Source organism: Asparagus officinalis, chromosome 7, assembly GCF_001876935.1.
Source record: "Asparagus officinalis chromosome 7, Aspof.V1, whole genome shotgun sequence".
Lineage (NCBI taxonomy): Eukaryota > Viridiplantae > Streptophyta > Magnoliopsida > Asparagales > Asparagaceae > Asparagus > Asparagus officinalis.
In genome coordinates, this window is record NC_033800.1 from 69,570,269 (window position 1) to 69,585,639 (window position 15,371).

At 38.3% G+C, this 15,371-nt stretch overlaps 1 protein-coding gene across 2 annotated transcripts; it reads right to left on the reverse strand.

The window, feature by feature from the left end:
• Positions 3,810-5,493, reverse strand: LOC109850758 (acid phosphatase 1-like). Of its 2 annotated transcripts, none has more exons than XM_020420827.1 (3): positions 4,911-5,493; positions 4,607-4,816; positions 3,810-4,051 (listed from the first exon to the last, which is right to left on the reverse strand). In XM_020420827.1, the coding sequence occupies exons 1-3, from the start codon at positions 5,387-5,389 to the stop codon at positions 3,874-3,876; spliced, it is 867 nt and encodes a 288-aa protein (XP_020276416.1). In that variant the 5' UTR covers positions 5,390-5,493; the 3' UTR covers positions 3,810-3,873. The 2 variants fall into 2 exon arrangements, with proteins under 2 accessions (XP_020276416.1, XP_020276415.1); XM_020420826.1 differs by having other exon boundaries at positions 4,607-4,831.

Here is a 15,371-nt window from a genome sequence, read left to right on the forward strand (position 1 = left end):
CATGAGCAGGATCAGGGATCGACGGCTCAGGTTCAGGATTCTATTACGGCACGGAGACAGAGGAGAGACATACGGGTGCCAGCACGGTATGCCGACACAGTTGCATATGCACTTACGGTGGAGAGTATCAATGAGATGGTGCCTACTACATTCAGAGAGGCCGAGCAGAGTTCGGAGGTTGATTCGTGGCAGGTGGCTATGCAGGAGGAGATGAAGTCCCTTCATAAGAACGATACATGGGAGCTTGTTGAGCTTCCAAAGGGACGGAAGGCGATTGGGTGCAAGTGGGTGTACACGAAGAAGTAGGGCATTAAGGGCACTCCAGTGAGGTTCAAGGCTAGGTTGGTTGCGAAAAGCTATGCACAGGAGGAAGGTATTGATTACAATAAGGTTTTTTCTCCGGTGGTGAAGCACTCTTCGATTCAGATTCTGCTAGCTTTGGTGGCACAGTATGGATTAGAGTTAGATCAGTTGGATGTGAAGACGACATTTCTTCATGGTGATCTTGATGAAGAAATATATATGACTCAGCCATTGGGATTCCGAGCTGCAGGGAAAGATAAGTTGGTTTGCAGGCTAAAGAAATCGCTATACGGTTTGAAGCAGTCTCCTCGACAGTGGTATAGGCGATTCGATGGTTTTATGCTTGGTCATTCGTACACTCGGAGCCAGTTTGATCCTTGCATGTATTTTCATAAGTTGAGAGTAGGTGCGTACATTTATCTATTGATTTATATCGATGACATGTTGGTTTCCCCTAGTTCCAGGTCAGCTATAGATGAGTTGAAAGTTCAGCTTTCGAATGAGTTTGAGATGAAGGATTTGAGCGAGGTGAAGCGCATTTTAGGGATGGAGATCGGCAGAAACAAGAAGAAGGGCGGGATTTGTTTGACACAGGTGACTTATTTGAAGAAGGTTCTACAGCGATTCCATGTTAGCATGGATACGAAGCCAGTTGGTGTACTGTTGGGAGCCCATTTGAAGCTTTCAGCTGGCCTTTCACCGAAGTCGGTTAAAGACCATGAGTTGATGTCGAAGACTCCATATGCGAGCGCAGTTGGGAGCTTGATGTACGCGATGGTATACCATGAGTTGATGTCGAAGACTCCATATGCGAGCGCAGTTGGGAGCTTGATGTACGCGATGGTATGTATGAGGTCGGATTTGTCTCAGGCAGTGAGCATGGTGTCGAGATACATGCACGATCTAGGAGTGGGTCATTGGGATGCCGTGAGATGGATTTTGAGGTACATTCTAGGTACGCTCAATGTTGGTTTGGTTTATGAGCGGGACACTACAGGTGGGCAGCTATGCATTGGTTATATTGATTCGGATTATGCCAGGGATTTGGATAAGCGCCGGTCTACGACGAGGTATGTGTGCACTTTGACCCATGCGCCGGTGTGTTGGAGATGCACCTTACAGTCGATGGTGGCTTTGTCTATGACGGAGGCAGAGTATATGACAGTTACAGAGGCTGTGAAGGAGGCTATTTGGCTTCGAGGACTTTTAGAAGAACTTGGTATATCACAACGGTCTGTCACTATTCATTGTGATAGCATGAGTGCTATATATTTGGCGAAGAATCAGGTTTTTCATGCGAGGAAGAAGCACATTGACGTTCGTTATCACTTCGTTCGAGATGTTCTTGAAGATGGCGATGTGGAGATTGTGAAGGTCCACACGAAGGATAATCCGACGGATATGCTCACAAAGGTGGTTCCGAGCAACAAGTTTGATCATTGCAGAAACTTGTTGAATATTTGTGATTGTTCAGGCCGTTGGCGGCTATTTGGATGAACTACGGGCGGCTTGATCCCTTGGGAGAGGGGGTACGTAGGCAACCATGGTGGTGCAGTCGTATTTGGAGAGACGACACATTGATGCTCTTGGTTTGGTGTCGTTTTGGCAAAATTCGCCGAGGTGGAGAATTGTGGAGAAATCAAAAAAACCAGTTTTTCTGGCATAAGTCGACTCATGCACAAGGCTAAGTCGACTTGTCAGTGTGCACAAGTCGACTTACGATCTGCACTGGAGTTATGTTTTTTCGCTCTGCCAAGTCGACTTATCAGGCCTGATAAGTCGACTTATCAGGCCTGATAAGTCGACTTATGAAGTGGTCACCAGTTGCTGTTTTTCTCTCTGCCAAGTCGACTTGTGGTGACTGTTAAGTCGACTTACGACGGGTATTTTGCATAATCAAGTTTCCTGTTTGCAGTCTGATTGGGTTTTTGTTTTGATATAAATAGGGAAATGATTTGTTAGGGTTTTTTATCAGAGATTGAGGAATCTTTTGAGCATTGTGAGAGGGAGATATTGTGAGCAAGGTGAGATCTTTGGTTGAGGGTTAGTTTGAGAGTTTTGTAATCCTTTGTACTCTCCTTGAATTAGTGAAATCTCCCCATCCTCTCCCCGTGGACGTAGGCAAGTTGCCGAACCACGTATATCTTTGTGTTTGGTTTGATTTGTCGTAATTGGCTTGGTTTGTGCAAGAGTGTGGCTTTCTCCTTCCGTGATCTCAAGTTCGTTGTGTGTGCGTGCAACGCTTCCGCATAGGCGCGCAACAATTTGTTATTATTTATTTCTTCACGACACAAACTTAAACATATTTTTAGTCTCATCTTACCAACTATTCTTTGTTACAAGTGATCATCTTTTTAAACTCAGCGATGATTGTCGCCGCCAGTAGCTGAGAAAAAATAACAAATAAAAGTTAGCCTATATATTGTTAATAATAATAATAATTTCAAAAGGAAAATCTGAAGTTTAAGATACACCTTCTTATTGTACCTCTTAATAGCTGAAATGATCCGACCATCATCGACTGTTAGCATCCTCACAAGATCTACCATCTGATGACGAGTACATGTTTTCTCCTGCATCAGTGCATTCGAACCCATCATACAAAATAAATTAATTATATATTCAAAATGTTAAAATGTGTTCCCAAAAAATTTCCTCACCTTAAATTCTTTATAGATCTTCTTCAGTTCAGATGGCTTGTCAGGGGATAGAGATTTTGACAGCATTGTAATGAGTTTCGAAATTGGAATGTAAGGTGAAGATGGCTTCTCAATAGCATTGCTCACAAGTTCACCATCAGAAGTGCTAATTTTCTCCATCTGCTTGCTAGTTTGCTATTAGCTTTTGTTGAAAGGAAAAAAAAAATTGTAAATTTTAATTTGAACTTCTGTACTCTGAAGAACTTATGGGGTCTACACATGCAAAAGTTGCAATTACTACATACTTTCATGGGTCTAAAGTAACCAAGCCAGCAAAGGTAGAAAACGACTAACATAAAGGGGGAGTAAACTGCTGATTTACAATTACGTTCAACAAAATTGAGCTCAAAACCCAATAAATTTTTCTATTTAAATTTTGTTGTAAGTTGGTAAAACGGAATGTATATAAATAGAAATTGTATGCCGGGCATAAAAATCATAACAACATAAAAATCATAAAGGAACGGTTACATCAAGAGAACCGTAATATTCAATACTTACCTCTTATCTTCCTCTTCCTCTAGTGTCTCTGATGGAATGAGAAGAGCAGGTATATTAATATATAACACAAACATGAAGTAGAACAGTTTAAATTACAGGATATTATCCCCCAAGTTTCCAGGTCCAGAGATTGCAGATGTGATACAAGGATCACAGATAACATTCATGTACCACAAAACTTGTACATCAAACAACTCCATGTGGAAAGAATTCGGACATATCGCTCGATAGATGCATTAATTCTATCTAGACAATGTATATTAGAAATCACAAATAACATCTTTTTGGGGAGGGAAAAGTGCCACATGCAGCTTGAATTTGATTTCATTGATAGAATGCACAATACAAGAAACTACGAAAATTGATACGCTTAAGCGACGTAGTACATAGGGTTGGGGATCTTGAAAGTTCTTCTGGCATGGGGGTGGCCTCCAAGGCTGCTCCATTGATCTCCAACGACCCCCCATAGCCGATACCCTTTGCTGACCAATCTCTTCCTTTGTTCTGCCTTGAACTTTTTCACCCCATCGTACCCATCTTTGTCACACCTGAGTTGTAACAAGTACACGTTAGCGTTCTTGAAGACATAATGAGGATTTAATTTAAAAATAAAGATATAGTGAGAATAATTGACCGGATTGTTTGAATATTTAACTTGATGGCTTACAGTAGAACTGAATGGAAGAACAAGATTCGGTAAATTTCGGAAGACCTCCCTCAAGTTTAGCCCATTTTCAGAGAACCCCATAAACTTTATAAATGTCGCTTAACCCCCCTAGAATTTTTGTCAATAACCCGGCAAAGTAACTCCGTTGGGTCTGTTGTTGCATGTGAAAATCAAGTGTATTCAAATAACCCTTCAATGAAAATTTGTGGCTCCTGATATTTGGAGGGTTTTCTCACAAGAATCAAAGGCCGAGAAATTACGTGACATTTATAAAGTTTAAGGGTTTATCTGAAGGCGGACAAATTGAGTTGGTTTTATAAAATTTATGCAACAAGATTCGTGGAGTCGGCCTAAAAAATTGGGACAAATTAATATAGTTTTGCTTCTGTTGTGGTTGTCGGATACAGGCATGTGTACACAGAGAGAACGTACACACCTTAGGATGAGCTCAGTCCAACCTCGGTACCCAGCCTTAACAAGGTTATTGACCGTGGCATCTCGAAGGTGCTCCTTCCTCGAGGAGATGATGAAGATCTTCAGCCCTCGGCCCCTGATCTCATGATAGAGATCACGCATATGCTCAACAGCGGGGGCTTTGCGTTCATCCATCCATTTCTCCAACGAAGTTCTATTCGCCTCCAACGAACTGCACGGGTCGAATCTATTGTGAAGTTAATCCCCTCTATCCTACGAAGGAATTAATTAGAAAGATAAATTACTTAAGCAGGCTGGAATTGTACCCAAAGTTGATCTTCTTGTAATAAGGCACATTGGAGAGAAGCGTGTCGTCGACATCAAATATCCAGGCGTCCTTGCCATCACCTCCCAGGGCGAACGCCTCCGTCAGGAACAATGTAGACTCGTCGGCGACTCTCTGCACATCAGCCTTGAACTGAGAGGAGCTCAAGTACTTGCTTATGATATCTACACATTCTGCGGGGACCTCGTCGAAGTCTCTGACGTTGTGGAGCTCCACATTGAGCTTCCAGCTCTCACAGTAGTTCTTCAGGCTCATGCCCAGGCCATCTCTTCTGCGGCCGAAGTAGTCCAATATGTTCCATGTGTAGCCTTCGCCTAGTGCGGTACCAAGCCAAAGGCTTGATTGAAGGCACAACAACAATACTAACAAGGTTCGATCTCTTTTAACTCCCATTTCCTTTTTTTCTCCCTCTGTTATCTTCTCTCGATCTGCAGGGTTATGAGGGAAAAGTGTGATCATTATATGGGATTTGAATATGGTGAGGGTCGCATGAGTTGTTTGTTGAGAACATGTCGCTCAACTTTGTTAGAGCTGGCAGTATTGGACCACTATCAATATAATATAAATGTTTCGGGGCTGAATTTGGACGTTCAGGGTTTGCATTCACATGATCAATAAACTTCAAATAAATAATAATCTACCTGTCTTAAATCTTTTTTTTTTAACTATAATGACAATTATGGATAAATATCATTCACCGGATTATAAATAGAAAATTTTAGAACATTCTGGAGCTATTGACGTTATAAAAAAAGGTACTTGTCACTAGGGGTGGAAATGAACCAGATAATTAACCAATAGTTCGTTCATTATTTGTCTAAATTATTTTTGTTAAATTCGATTCCATAGTTCATTAATAATAAACGAATAGTTTTTATTATTCGGTTCATAAAAATTTAACCAATTGTATATCTGATTCATTTGATTATTAAATATTCATTTATTATTTTACTTTAATATTTATATTTGTTGATGGTCTAGTGATCACACGTACGGTCAATATGTATCCGTGTTTGGATGAGTTTGTTGATGATTGATGAGAGGACCACTTTCTTCCATGACTTTATATCTGGTTCTTGAGTAGGACATCTGAAAAATCTGCATGTGTAGGAACTGGTGAGAGGACGGGGCTTGGTTCCCCCGTTATACCTCCGACGAGCAAGTTAGCTGATGAACTTGAGTGGGGTAATTAAGAACAGTGGTAGTTCTTGTACATGTGCAGTATGATTTGTTTATTTTTAGAATTTTGATCAAGATCCAGAAAAAAAAGTTCAAAAAAAAATCCCTCTTCTAAGTTGAAATAGTACATCTATTTATACCAAAGTTGTAAGGGTAAATTGGTCACTTCGGCCGAGCACTGACATACGGTGGAGAAGTATAGGCTGGCAGATGCATCAGCATCTGCTTTACAGGTGTCGAGCTGAAGGAAGTAAGGTTCGAGAGAAAACCCTAGTTGAGTTTACACAAACTCCAACCAGCCTCGATATTTCTGTTTCGTTTTGGAAACAAGAATAGAAGTGAATATCTCAGCGAGGTGAGCTATACACTCTTCCCAATATCAAATCTAGATCTAAATATCGAGGGAACGACAAGCAATGGCAAATACACAAAAAACAATACCCAAAGTAAATGAGGCGAGAGATATATGTGGTTCAGCAAACTTGCCTACGTCCACGGGAGGGGTGAAGGGAGATTCCCATATGATGGAGAACACCGACGACTTGCACAACCCACAAGCTTGTCCCAAAGAGATGAAGGTTAGATTTTACCCAAGGGAAGACAACATCTTCCTTGTACAATCTCCCCAGGGCTGTCCAAAAAGCCCTCGGCCCGGGCCCGGCCCGGATTTGGCCTGGAGACCCGGGCCAGATCCGGGCCCGGGCCCGGCCCGCTTCATCCGCGCCCTGCTCCGGACTCGGGCCGACCCAGAACAGTATCGACCGGGCCACAAAAAATCAGGCCGGGGCGGCTCGTGTCATGCCGCAACGGTCACCAGGGGTGACGTTACGGGCAAATACCAAACCGGGTCGGCCCGGCACTAACGGTCACATTGCGGCAAAAATAATCTGCGGGGCTGCGGCAGTCCAGCCCTGCCCGGCCAAAACGGGTCAAAAAATATGACCGTTTTGGCCGGCCCGGCCGACCACAAAGGCCAAAACAGCCGTTTTGACCATTTTGCCCCTAAAATGGTCAAAAACAACTATTTTATGAGGGTTTTTTGGTCATTTGCCTAGGAGGCTACCTCTATAAATAGAGGGAGGTTTTTACTTCTTCTCCTCACACCAAAACTCATCTACTTCTCTCTAATACTCTCTTATATAATCTTACCATCTCTTATAATCTCTTATACTTTCTAATTCTTCCATCAAATAGCTTATGGATCTGATTATGAAGAGCAAAACCTATCTCGTACCGATCTTAAAATGAGTCCTAAGACAACTACTCCTCCTACCGGTGTTAATCCCAAATCTCGTGATGACAAATCTGCACCAAGAGCTCCTAAAAGGCCGAGATCCGATGTGTGGAATTTTTTTGAGAAGATAGATGTCACCGAGGATGAACACGGTAGGATCATCACCCAGAAGACTAAATGTGCGTTGTGCAGCCAGACTTTCCAAGATCATCATAAGAGCGGCACCAACCACCTCAAACGCCATATAGAAAAATACAACAAATACCAGAATCCTCAATGTGATATCTGACAATCTATGATTTCCTAATCCTCCTCTTCTGGTAGTCTCGGTAGTTGGAATTATGATGCTATCTGAGCCAGGAAATGCATAATCAGATTTATCGTTCTTAAAAACCTTTCTTTTAAATTAGTAGAAGATGATGAATTTAAAGATATGTTTAAAGATGGTTTTTATCCCGTATTTACAAAATTTTCTCATCAAACCTGTCAACATGATATTTTAAAATATTATTAGGAGGAACAATGAAAAATAATTTCTTATTTTAAAAATTTAAATTGTAAATTTTTTTTAACTTCTGATATTTGGACATCTAGAACACAAACTGGTTATTTATGTATCACAGCACACTGGATTGATGGTAAATGTTTAAAAGAGTTATTTCTTTTATTGCAATTGAAGAGTCACATACTGGTATTAATATTACAAATTTAATAATTGAAGAACTTAAATTGAAGAGTCACATACTGGTATTAATATTACAAATTTAATAATTGAAGAACTTATGAAACTAGAAATTGATCAAAGAATAATTAATATTACAAATTTAATAATTGAAGAACTTATGAAACTAGAAATTGATCAAAGAATATTTTTTTTTACTAGATAATGCAAGTAATAACAATGTAGTTGTTGATTTTATCAAAACAACTCTGTCATTATCATATCATGATGATATTTTTTATATTAGATGTATATGTCATATTTTAAATTTAATTTTTCAAAGTGTATTTTCTGAAATTAAACTCATGATAAAAAAGGTTAGAACAGTTGCTAATATGCATAATGCTTCTGAAATAAGAATTAAAAGATATAAACAATGTTGTAAAAGAAAAAATTATAAGCCCAGACTAATTCCAAAAGATGTTGACCATAGGTGGAATTCCACCTATGCAATGTTAAGTGTAGCAATAGAATATAAATAAATTATAAATGATTTTATAAATTTCTATGCTTCTAGTTCTAGATCTGATAGTACTTATGGAATAACTGAAGATGAATGAACAATTATATGTAATTTAAATAAGATGTTACAAGTCTTTTATGATGCTACAATGTTATTATCTGGCTGTTATTATCCAATAATTACTTTAGCTGCTTTACCAATTTTAAATATTCAAAAAAATTTACTAAATATCATATGAATGATACTTTTGGAGCTATAATTTTTCAAATAGAGAGCAAATTTAATAAGTATTTTAGGCATATTCCTCATATTTATGGTTTAGGGGTTCTTATTGATCCATGTTTGAAGGCTATTAGCCTTCGAAGTTTGTTACAATTATTGTATGGTGGACAGATTATAGACTTAAATGATGGATCCACCCTTACTTCTACTTCTCATCATTTAGCTATTAAAAATTATTTTCAAACATTATATGATGAGTATGCAGCTAGACATGGTGTAGCTGCACAATAGTCTACAGCTTCGACGCCTTCGAGCACATGCCGAGGTAAAAGTGTAAGTTTTGATAGGTATGCAATGGTAGCTGAACTAACTAGTGGATCTGGACTTGGATCAGCATTGGAGGTTTCTGAAATAGATGAATATTTATCTGCTTCTTTAGTTAAATTTTAAGGAAATGCTTTAGATATTTTGCAATGGTGGAGAGTATATGGATCAGTTTCATATCCTATACTTTCCACCATGGTTCGTGACTTACTAACAGTGCAGGTTTCAGCAGTAGCTTCGGAATCCGCCTTCAGCACAACAGGACGTTTGATCGACGACCACATGACATGCTTAGATCCATATTGTACAAGCGGTGATGTGCTTACAAGATTGGTGGAGATACGAGAAGCGAACGTAAAGCATCGATCGAATGGCTATAGTTAAAGATAAATTTGAAGAGTTGGGACTAGCAGATAGGTATAAAGATTAAACAATAATCATCAAATTATAATTTTTATTTCTTAGCTTTAAATTTGTAATGAATTATTTCGGAAACAGTTGCAAATGATAGTGATATAGATGAGTATGTGCCAACCTAGTTGGGATGTACTCATCTATTGTGATGCGACGAATATCAAAATAAATCTATACTTGTAAAGGATTTACTGATTATTAATAAAGAAGTTATTTTTATCATCTTTTATTTTTATAATTTTTTGTATTTGTAATTTATGTCATTTCAAGTTATTAATAATATGATTGTTTTTATTAGCATTTTTTGTAATTTTTATGTATATTTTATGACTTATGGGGATTTTTTTAAATAAAAAAAAACCTGGGCCAGCCCGGAGCCCGGCCCACTCAGGCCCGGGCCCGAACCCGGCTCGGGCCAACCAGGTTCGGGCTTCGGTTTTGCCCGGCCCGAGCCTGGTTTTTCAGGCCGGCTAGGCACGGGTTGGCTCGGATGGACAGGCCTAAATCTCCCCAAGCACTCACTCTTTTCTCTCCTTAAGATCTCACCTTTTTTAGATCTGAAAAACTCTCCTTTTTCTTTGATGACAACCCCTCTTCTCTCCAAAAAAACCTAGGAACGAAGTTCCTATTTATATCAAGGAAACATGGTCCAAAACGAAAACAACCCGCTCGCTTCGGTTGCGCTCGAGACACCCTGAGGTGTCTCTCGGGGTGGCTCACGCGCCGAGACACCCTGAGGTGTCTCGCGCTCACATGTCATGTGTATAAAATAGTAAATTAACAAATTGAATTTGGACACTCTTTTCTTATTCGACTAGAATTCGGATTCGAATTCATCAAAATTAACCCAATCCAAATACTATGGTATTCGATTCGAATTCGGTTCATTTCCACTTGGTCACATGTAGATAAAATTTAACTGAGAAGGAATGAGGATACCTAAAAGTGAAATAGTTCCTTAAGTAAAAGGTTACCAAATTGATTTCTCGGTTGAATTTCTTTCCACCAATTTGTCCATAATCTTCGGGAGTCCTGTCTACATCAATCATATATGTAACTTTCAGATCTGAGAATGAGATATGGAAGAAAATGCTTACCACCTGTTAGGTACATCAAGAATAATACAAAAGCAAGCTTCCAGATTAATATAAAAATAGCTCGAAAATCAACAAAAAAGTTTTAGGCAGCTGGCGAGCTGGCAGCCAAATATATTTGCAGGACAGAGCTGAAAATTTTATTAAACAATGCCAGTATTTATTTGGATGATTAAATTATGGCGTTTAGAGTCAATATAAGCAATTGATTTCTGTCTGCAAGTTGCAAACAGATGGCCAATTGATACTGTAGCTTCCCATGAAACTTAGCGCATATATTGACAAAAAAGAGTAAGGTGTAGATATTTTTATCCGAATGGAATATTCAGTACTCACAGTAACATAAATATGATTCAGTAAATAAAGAAAGGGAATGTGTTGTACCTTAAATTGCTGCTTCAAAGGATTTTTCCTTTCTCCTTCCCTGTACTGTGTCGCTATTCCATCAGCTTTCAAAGTTTTTCTTACAGTTTTCGAAGTAATTCCTAGGAAAACTCAAGTCGGCTATTAGGGGCTGTTTGGTTGTTGTTGGTAAAGTTGTGTATTTATGACACAACTTGGAAAGTTGTTGTCCACCTCATCAATTTCACTTTTATACTTTTCTTTGTTTGTTTTTTATTCCATTGGAATCATAAAACACTTGTTTGGTTTGCAAAATAAAACTTTAATTGTTTGTTTGGAAAGTGTAAAAAGTGGTCCCTACTCAAATGATCATATTGGTTGAAATTATTTTTTCCTAACTTCAATGCTAGCTTTCTCCTAAAATCATGTCTTTTTTTCATGAAATCACTTTACAAGCCACATCAGCATAAGAAATCACTTTACACTATTTTCACAACTACAAACAAACAATTTAAAGTGATGAAAGCTGACATTGGGACCCACTTTTTTACACTTTACATCCTTTTACATGGTAAAAACATACAACCAAACAGCCCCTTATTGCCACGAGAATAAGGGGGTATCATTGAGATATGAGAGTGCTCCCTCATATAAAATAATGTGGTTGAATCTATAAATCAAGTGTAAGGAGACCATTCTTTCTTTATGAAATATGATACCAGTTATGATCATATTAACAAGCAATCAAAGTGAAATACTAGGACCCAATCATTAGAAGATTTAATGGAGATTTGGGGCTTGCAAACATTCAAATGGGCGCTTCCGCTCCTGGCTAGATATTCTTTTGATATGCTATTGAAATATACACATTATCCAAAACGAGAAAAGATCTCACAATAATTTAGTCAATCACTCGTAAACTAGAAACAAGTTTAGACTAGACATGCCATAAATTCAATGGTTGAGATGGACACAGAAAGTTTGTTCCTAAAGTTATGAGCAAAATAAATTAGAGATTAATTTAATTATGGATATGTGTAAAATCTTAAGAACATTAGGAAAGTGTTTATATATTGACCAAATAGATCGAAAGTACTAACGGATCTCATATAGATAAAATTTAACTGAGAAAGCATGAAGATGCCGAACAGTGAATTAAACACTGAAATAAAAAGTTACAAAATTGATTTTTTTTTCTGCTAAATTTCTCGGTACGTTTTCCTCCAATTTGTCCACAAGATCTTCAGAAATAACATCAATTATGTAATTTCAGATTTAAGAATGTGAAATAGAAAAAAAAAACTGCTTATCACCTGTTAGGTACATGAAGAATAATACAAAATAAAGTTTTAGGCTACAGCACACAAAATATAAAAATTGCTCCAAAATGAACAAATTAAAATGTTTGGGCAACTGGCAAAGCTGGCAGGCAAATTTGTTGCGGGAGAGAGCTGAAGAATTTATTAAAGAATGACAGTATTTATTTGGGTGATTAATATGAGGAGTTTAGAGTCAATGCATGTAATTGATGCCTCTCCTCAAGTTGCAAACAAATGGCTAGTTGGCACTGCAGCTTCACATGAAACCAACCATCCATATTGAGGACACCCAGGCTGATATATATAGACAAAGAGTATGGTATATATAAAATTTCATTGTTATGTAAAGGGAACATTAAGTACCTGCGGTGACATAATATGATTCAGTAGTACAGAAAGGGACAGTGCTGTAACTTACATTGCTGCTTGAAAGAAAATTTCCCTTTAGATGATAAACCATGAATGGATCAAGTAACTTCTTCCTCTTACTACTGCTGCTTCAAAGAACTTCCTTTATTAATCAAAGTTTATTTGAAAGGAAACATAATAACTCAAAATTTCTGCTGTTTTCTAATTTCTCATAAATTTCCACGTATTTTTTATCAATATTATAGAAGATTCAATGAAGACTTAAGTCTACAAACATTCAAATGGGGATTTCCCCCGCATTGCACAAGATTCTTTTAAATTTAATTGAATTGCACCGCTTATATCCAAAAACCAAAAGACTTTACAAGAGTGCTCTAACTTTGACCATACGCCCGTAGTTGTTTCCTCTCCATCCACTAAGAAAGCAACGTCCCTTTCAATGCATAGGATAATCGACGCTCGTGCTTCGAGATTTAATTCTTCCCAATCCTCATCTGATATATATTTGTGCTTCTTTTCTTTTCCTACCAAAGCCTTGTGCAATTTCTATGAAACCAGCGAATTTTCATCTGCATCCTCCAATAGGAAAAATTATTCTTCCCATTGAATTTCTCGATCTCAAACTTTCCAACTTTAACAATTTTACTGGTAGACGTCATTCTCCGCTTGTATTAGTAAAACTGCCTCTCTCGGGAAATTTTAACAAATACCTTGTGTGCACCACACAATAACCAAGCACCACCTCAGATCAAAAGTTCTACCACCACTAATCTGAATAAAGGACTCTGATACCAATTGTTGGGAGTGAGGGACGCCCACTTGACAGCTGCGGAAGCTAAATCACCCAGAGAGAGAACGACCAACCCAAGCAATAACGAATACACAGATAAAGCAATAAGTAAATCAGATAGGACAACAGATTTACGTGGTTCGGCAAACTTGCCTACATCTATGGGAGCCACACAAATAATTTCTTACACAAGAAATTACAAACTTGCAAAGAGAAGTTCTCAAACTTGAGATCTCTCTACAGTATCGTGTGTGATTTATTCAACTGAATAAATCACCTCAATCTCAATTTTCTTGACCAAAAAATTGCTTCTTAAATCGCCTTTGAGAACCGCTGCCACTCCTCAGATCAGAGAAAACGCGAGATGAGGCTCATTCAGCTCGTGAATAGGGTTTCCCTTTTATAGGAAAACCCTAGGTCAGTTGTGCGATCCAGCTGGCTTCCACCACGAAGCCATCAGGCGAGCTCTCCATGCAAGGCCCGCAGGCGATCTCGAAGTCCAGCCCCTCGCCCGCAGGCGACCTCGCCTCCAACAGGTGAGCTCCTCGAACTCCAGCGCTCCAGGTGAACTTCCTCGCCTCTCCACGCCAAACCAGGTGAGTTCCGATGCCTGTAGGCGAGCTCCGACTCCCAGATCTGCAGGCGAGATGCACGCCGCCATTCGCCTCCGTTCTCAAGTGAGATCCGCTGCCGTTCTCTTCAATATGCACATAAATATGCAGTAAATTCAAAAACCAATTTACATCTTTTTTACGTATTGATCAAAAAGAGATATTAAAATAAGAAATTTGTCATCAACAATACCAAACTACTATCGAGCGGTCTTTAATCCAATATATGTAAAGTTGGCTCTACATTGTCTTTAATCCAATATATAGCATCATTCCAAACTATATGAATTTCGAGCTTCTATACAAACCCAACCATCATCATCATCTGACGTTAAGATAAGATTAAAAAACCATCATCAATACCAAACTGTGTGAGCTTATCTTTAGTTGGAATCTATCCAAACACAACAACCAGAAATAATATTGCATGTTTATGTAGTGTGAACTTTGTTGAGACCAATCTAGTTAATTTTTTGTCTGTCCATGACGAGGTAACAAATTCTCGTTAGGAAGCATACTATATATATATATATATATATATATATATATATATATATATATATATATAAACTAGTTAGATTGCACGTGGTTAAAAATTTTATTTCAATTTTTTAAATTTTGTAGGGATTGATTTGATAAAAAAATTATTGAATTTAAATCATGTAGCAAACATGTAGATAGATGATAAACATTTATGGATCAATTGGGGGATAATAGAGAGTTTGCATCCCTTACAATAGAATAAACTCAATCTATGTATACTCTCATTTGGTTCCTCTGAGAAAAATCTAGGATTCGATTCATGCATTCTTCCCACTGAATTATCACTGGTTCATACAGATCGCTCATCTATAATTTTCCTTCGTCTCACATTAGGTGTAGTTTCATGGTCATGTGACTGATATTGTCTCTCAGCAGTATGTTTTCCTTTGCATTTCCTACCTCTGTTGAAGTTTCTCCCTTCTGAGCTAGGTTTTTTGTTACTACTCACATGATGTTGGTTCCTTCTAGCTTAATTTTATATTAGTGGCAGGATGTTCTAGAGGTTTTGTTCGGGGCTGAACCCTATTGGATGCAATCTTTACTTCATCTTTCTGAAGGTGATAGATATCCTACATGTTGAAATAAGTTTGTTAACTGTCATAAATGCTATGGATAAGTTTGTTCGAGGCTCTCTTCATTTCTTCACCAAACTTGTCCTTTCCAATGCAACCCATAAAGCTAGTTGCACCAGGAGTTTGAAGCATCCACCACAAAATTGGATATGACATCAGAAAACTGTTAAGTCGACATAGCTTCATAAAATACAGGAGATTGACATTGATATGTTAAATATACCTGGGCAACCCTGATTGCATT

Bases quoted from the DNA above. Each gene is read 5' to 3' on its own strand.
- LOC109850758 (XM_020420826.1), bottom strand. From the start codon at position 5,389: ATGATCACACTTTTCCCTCATAACCCTGCAGATCGAGAGAAGATAACA. The intron at 4,832-4,910 runs GTACAATTCCAG...ACTTCACAATAG, and splicing joins TACAAGAAGATCAACTTTGG to ATTCGACCCGTGCAGTTCGT. The intron at 4,052-4,606 runs GTGTGTACGTTC...GTTACAACTCAG, and splicing joins TGGACTGAGCTCATCCTAAG to GTGTGACAAAGATGGGTACG.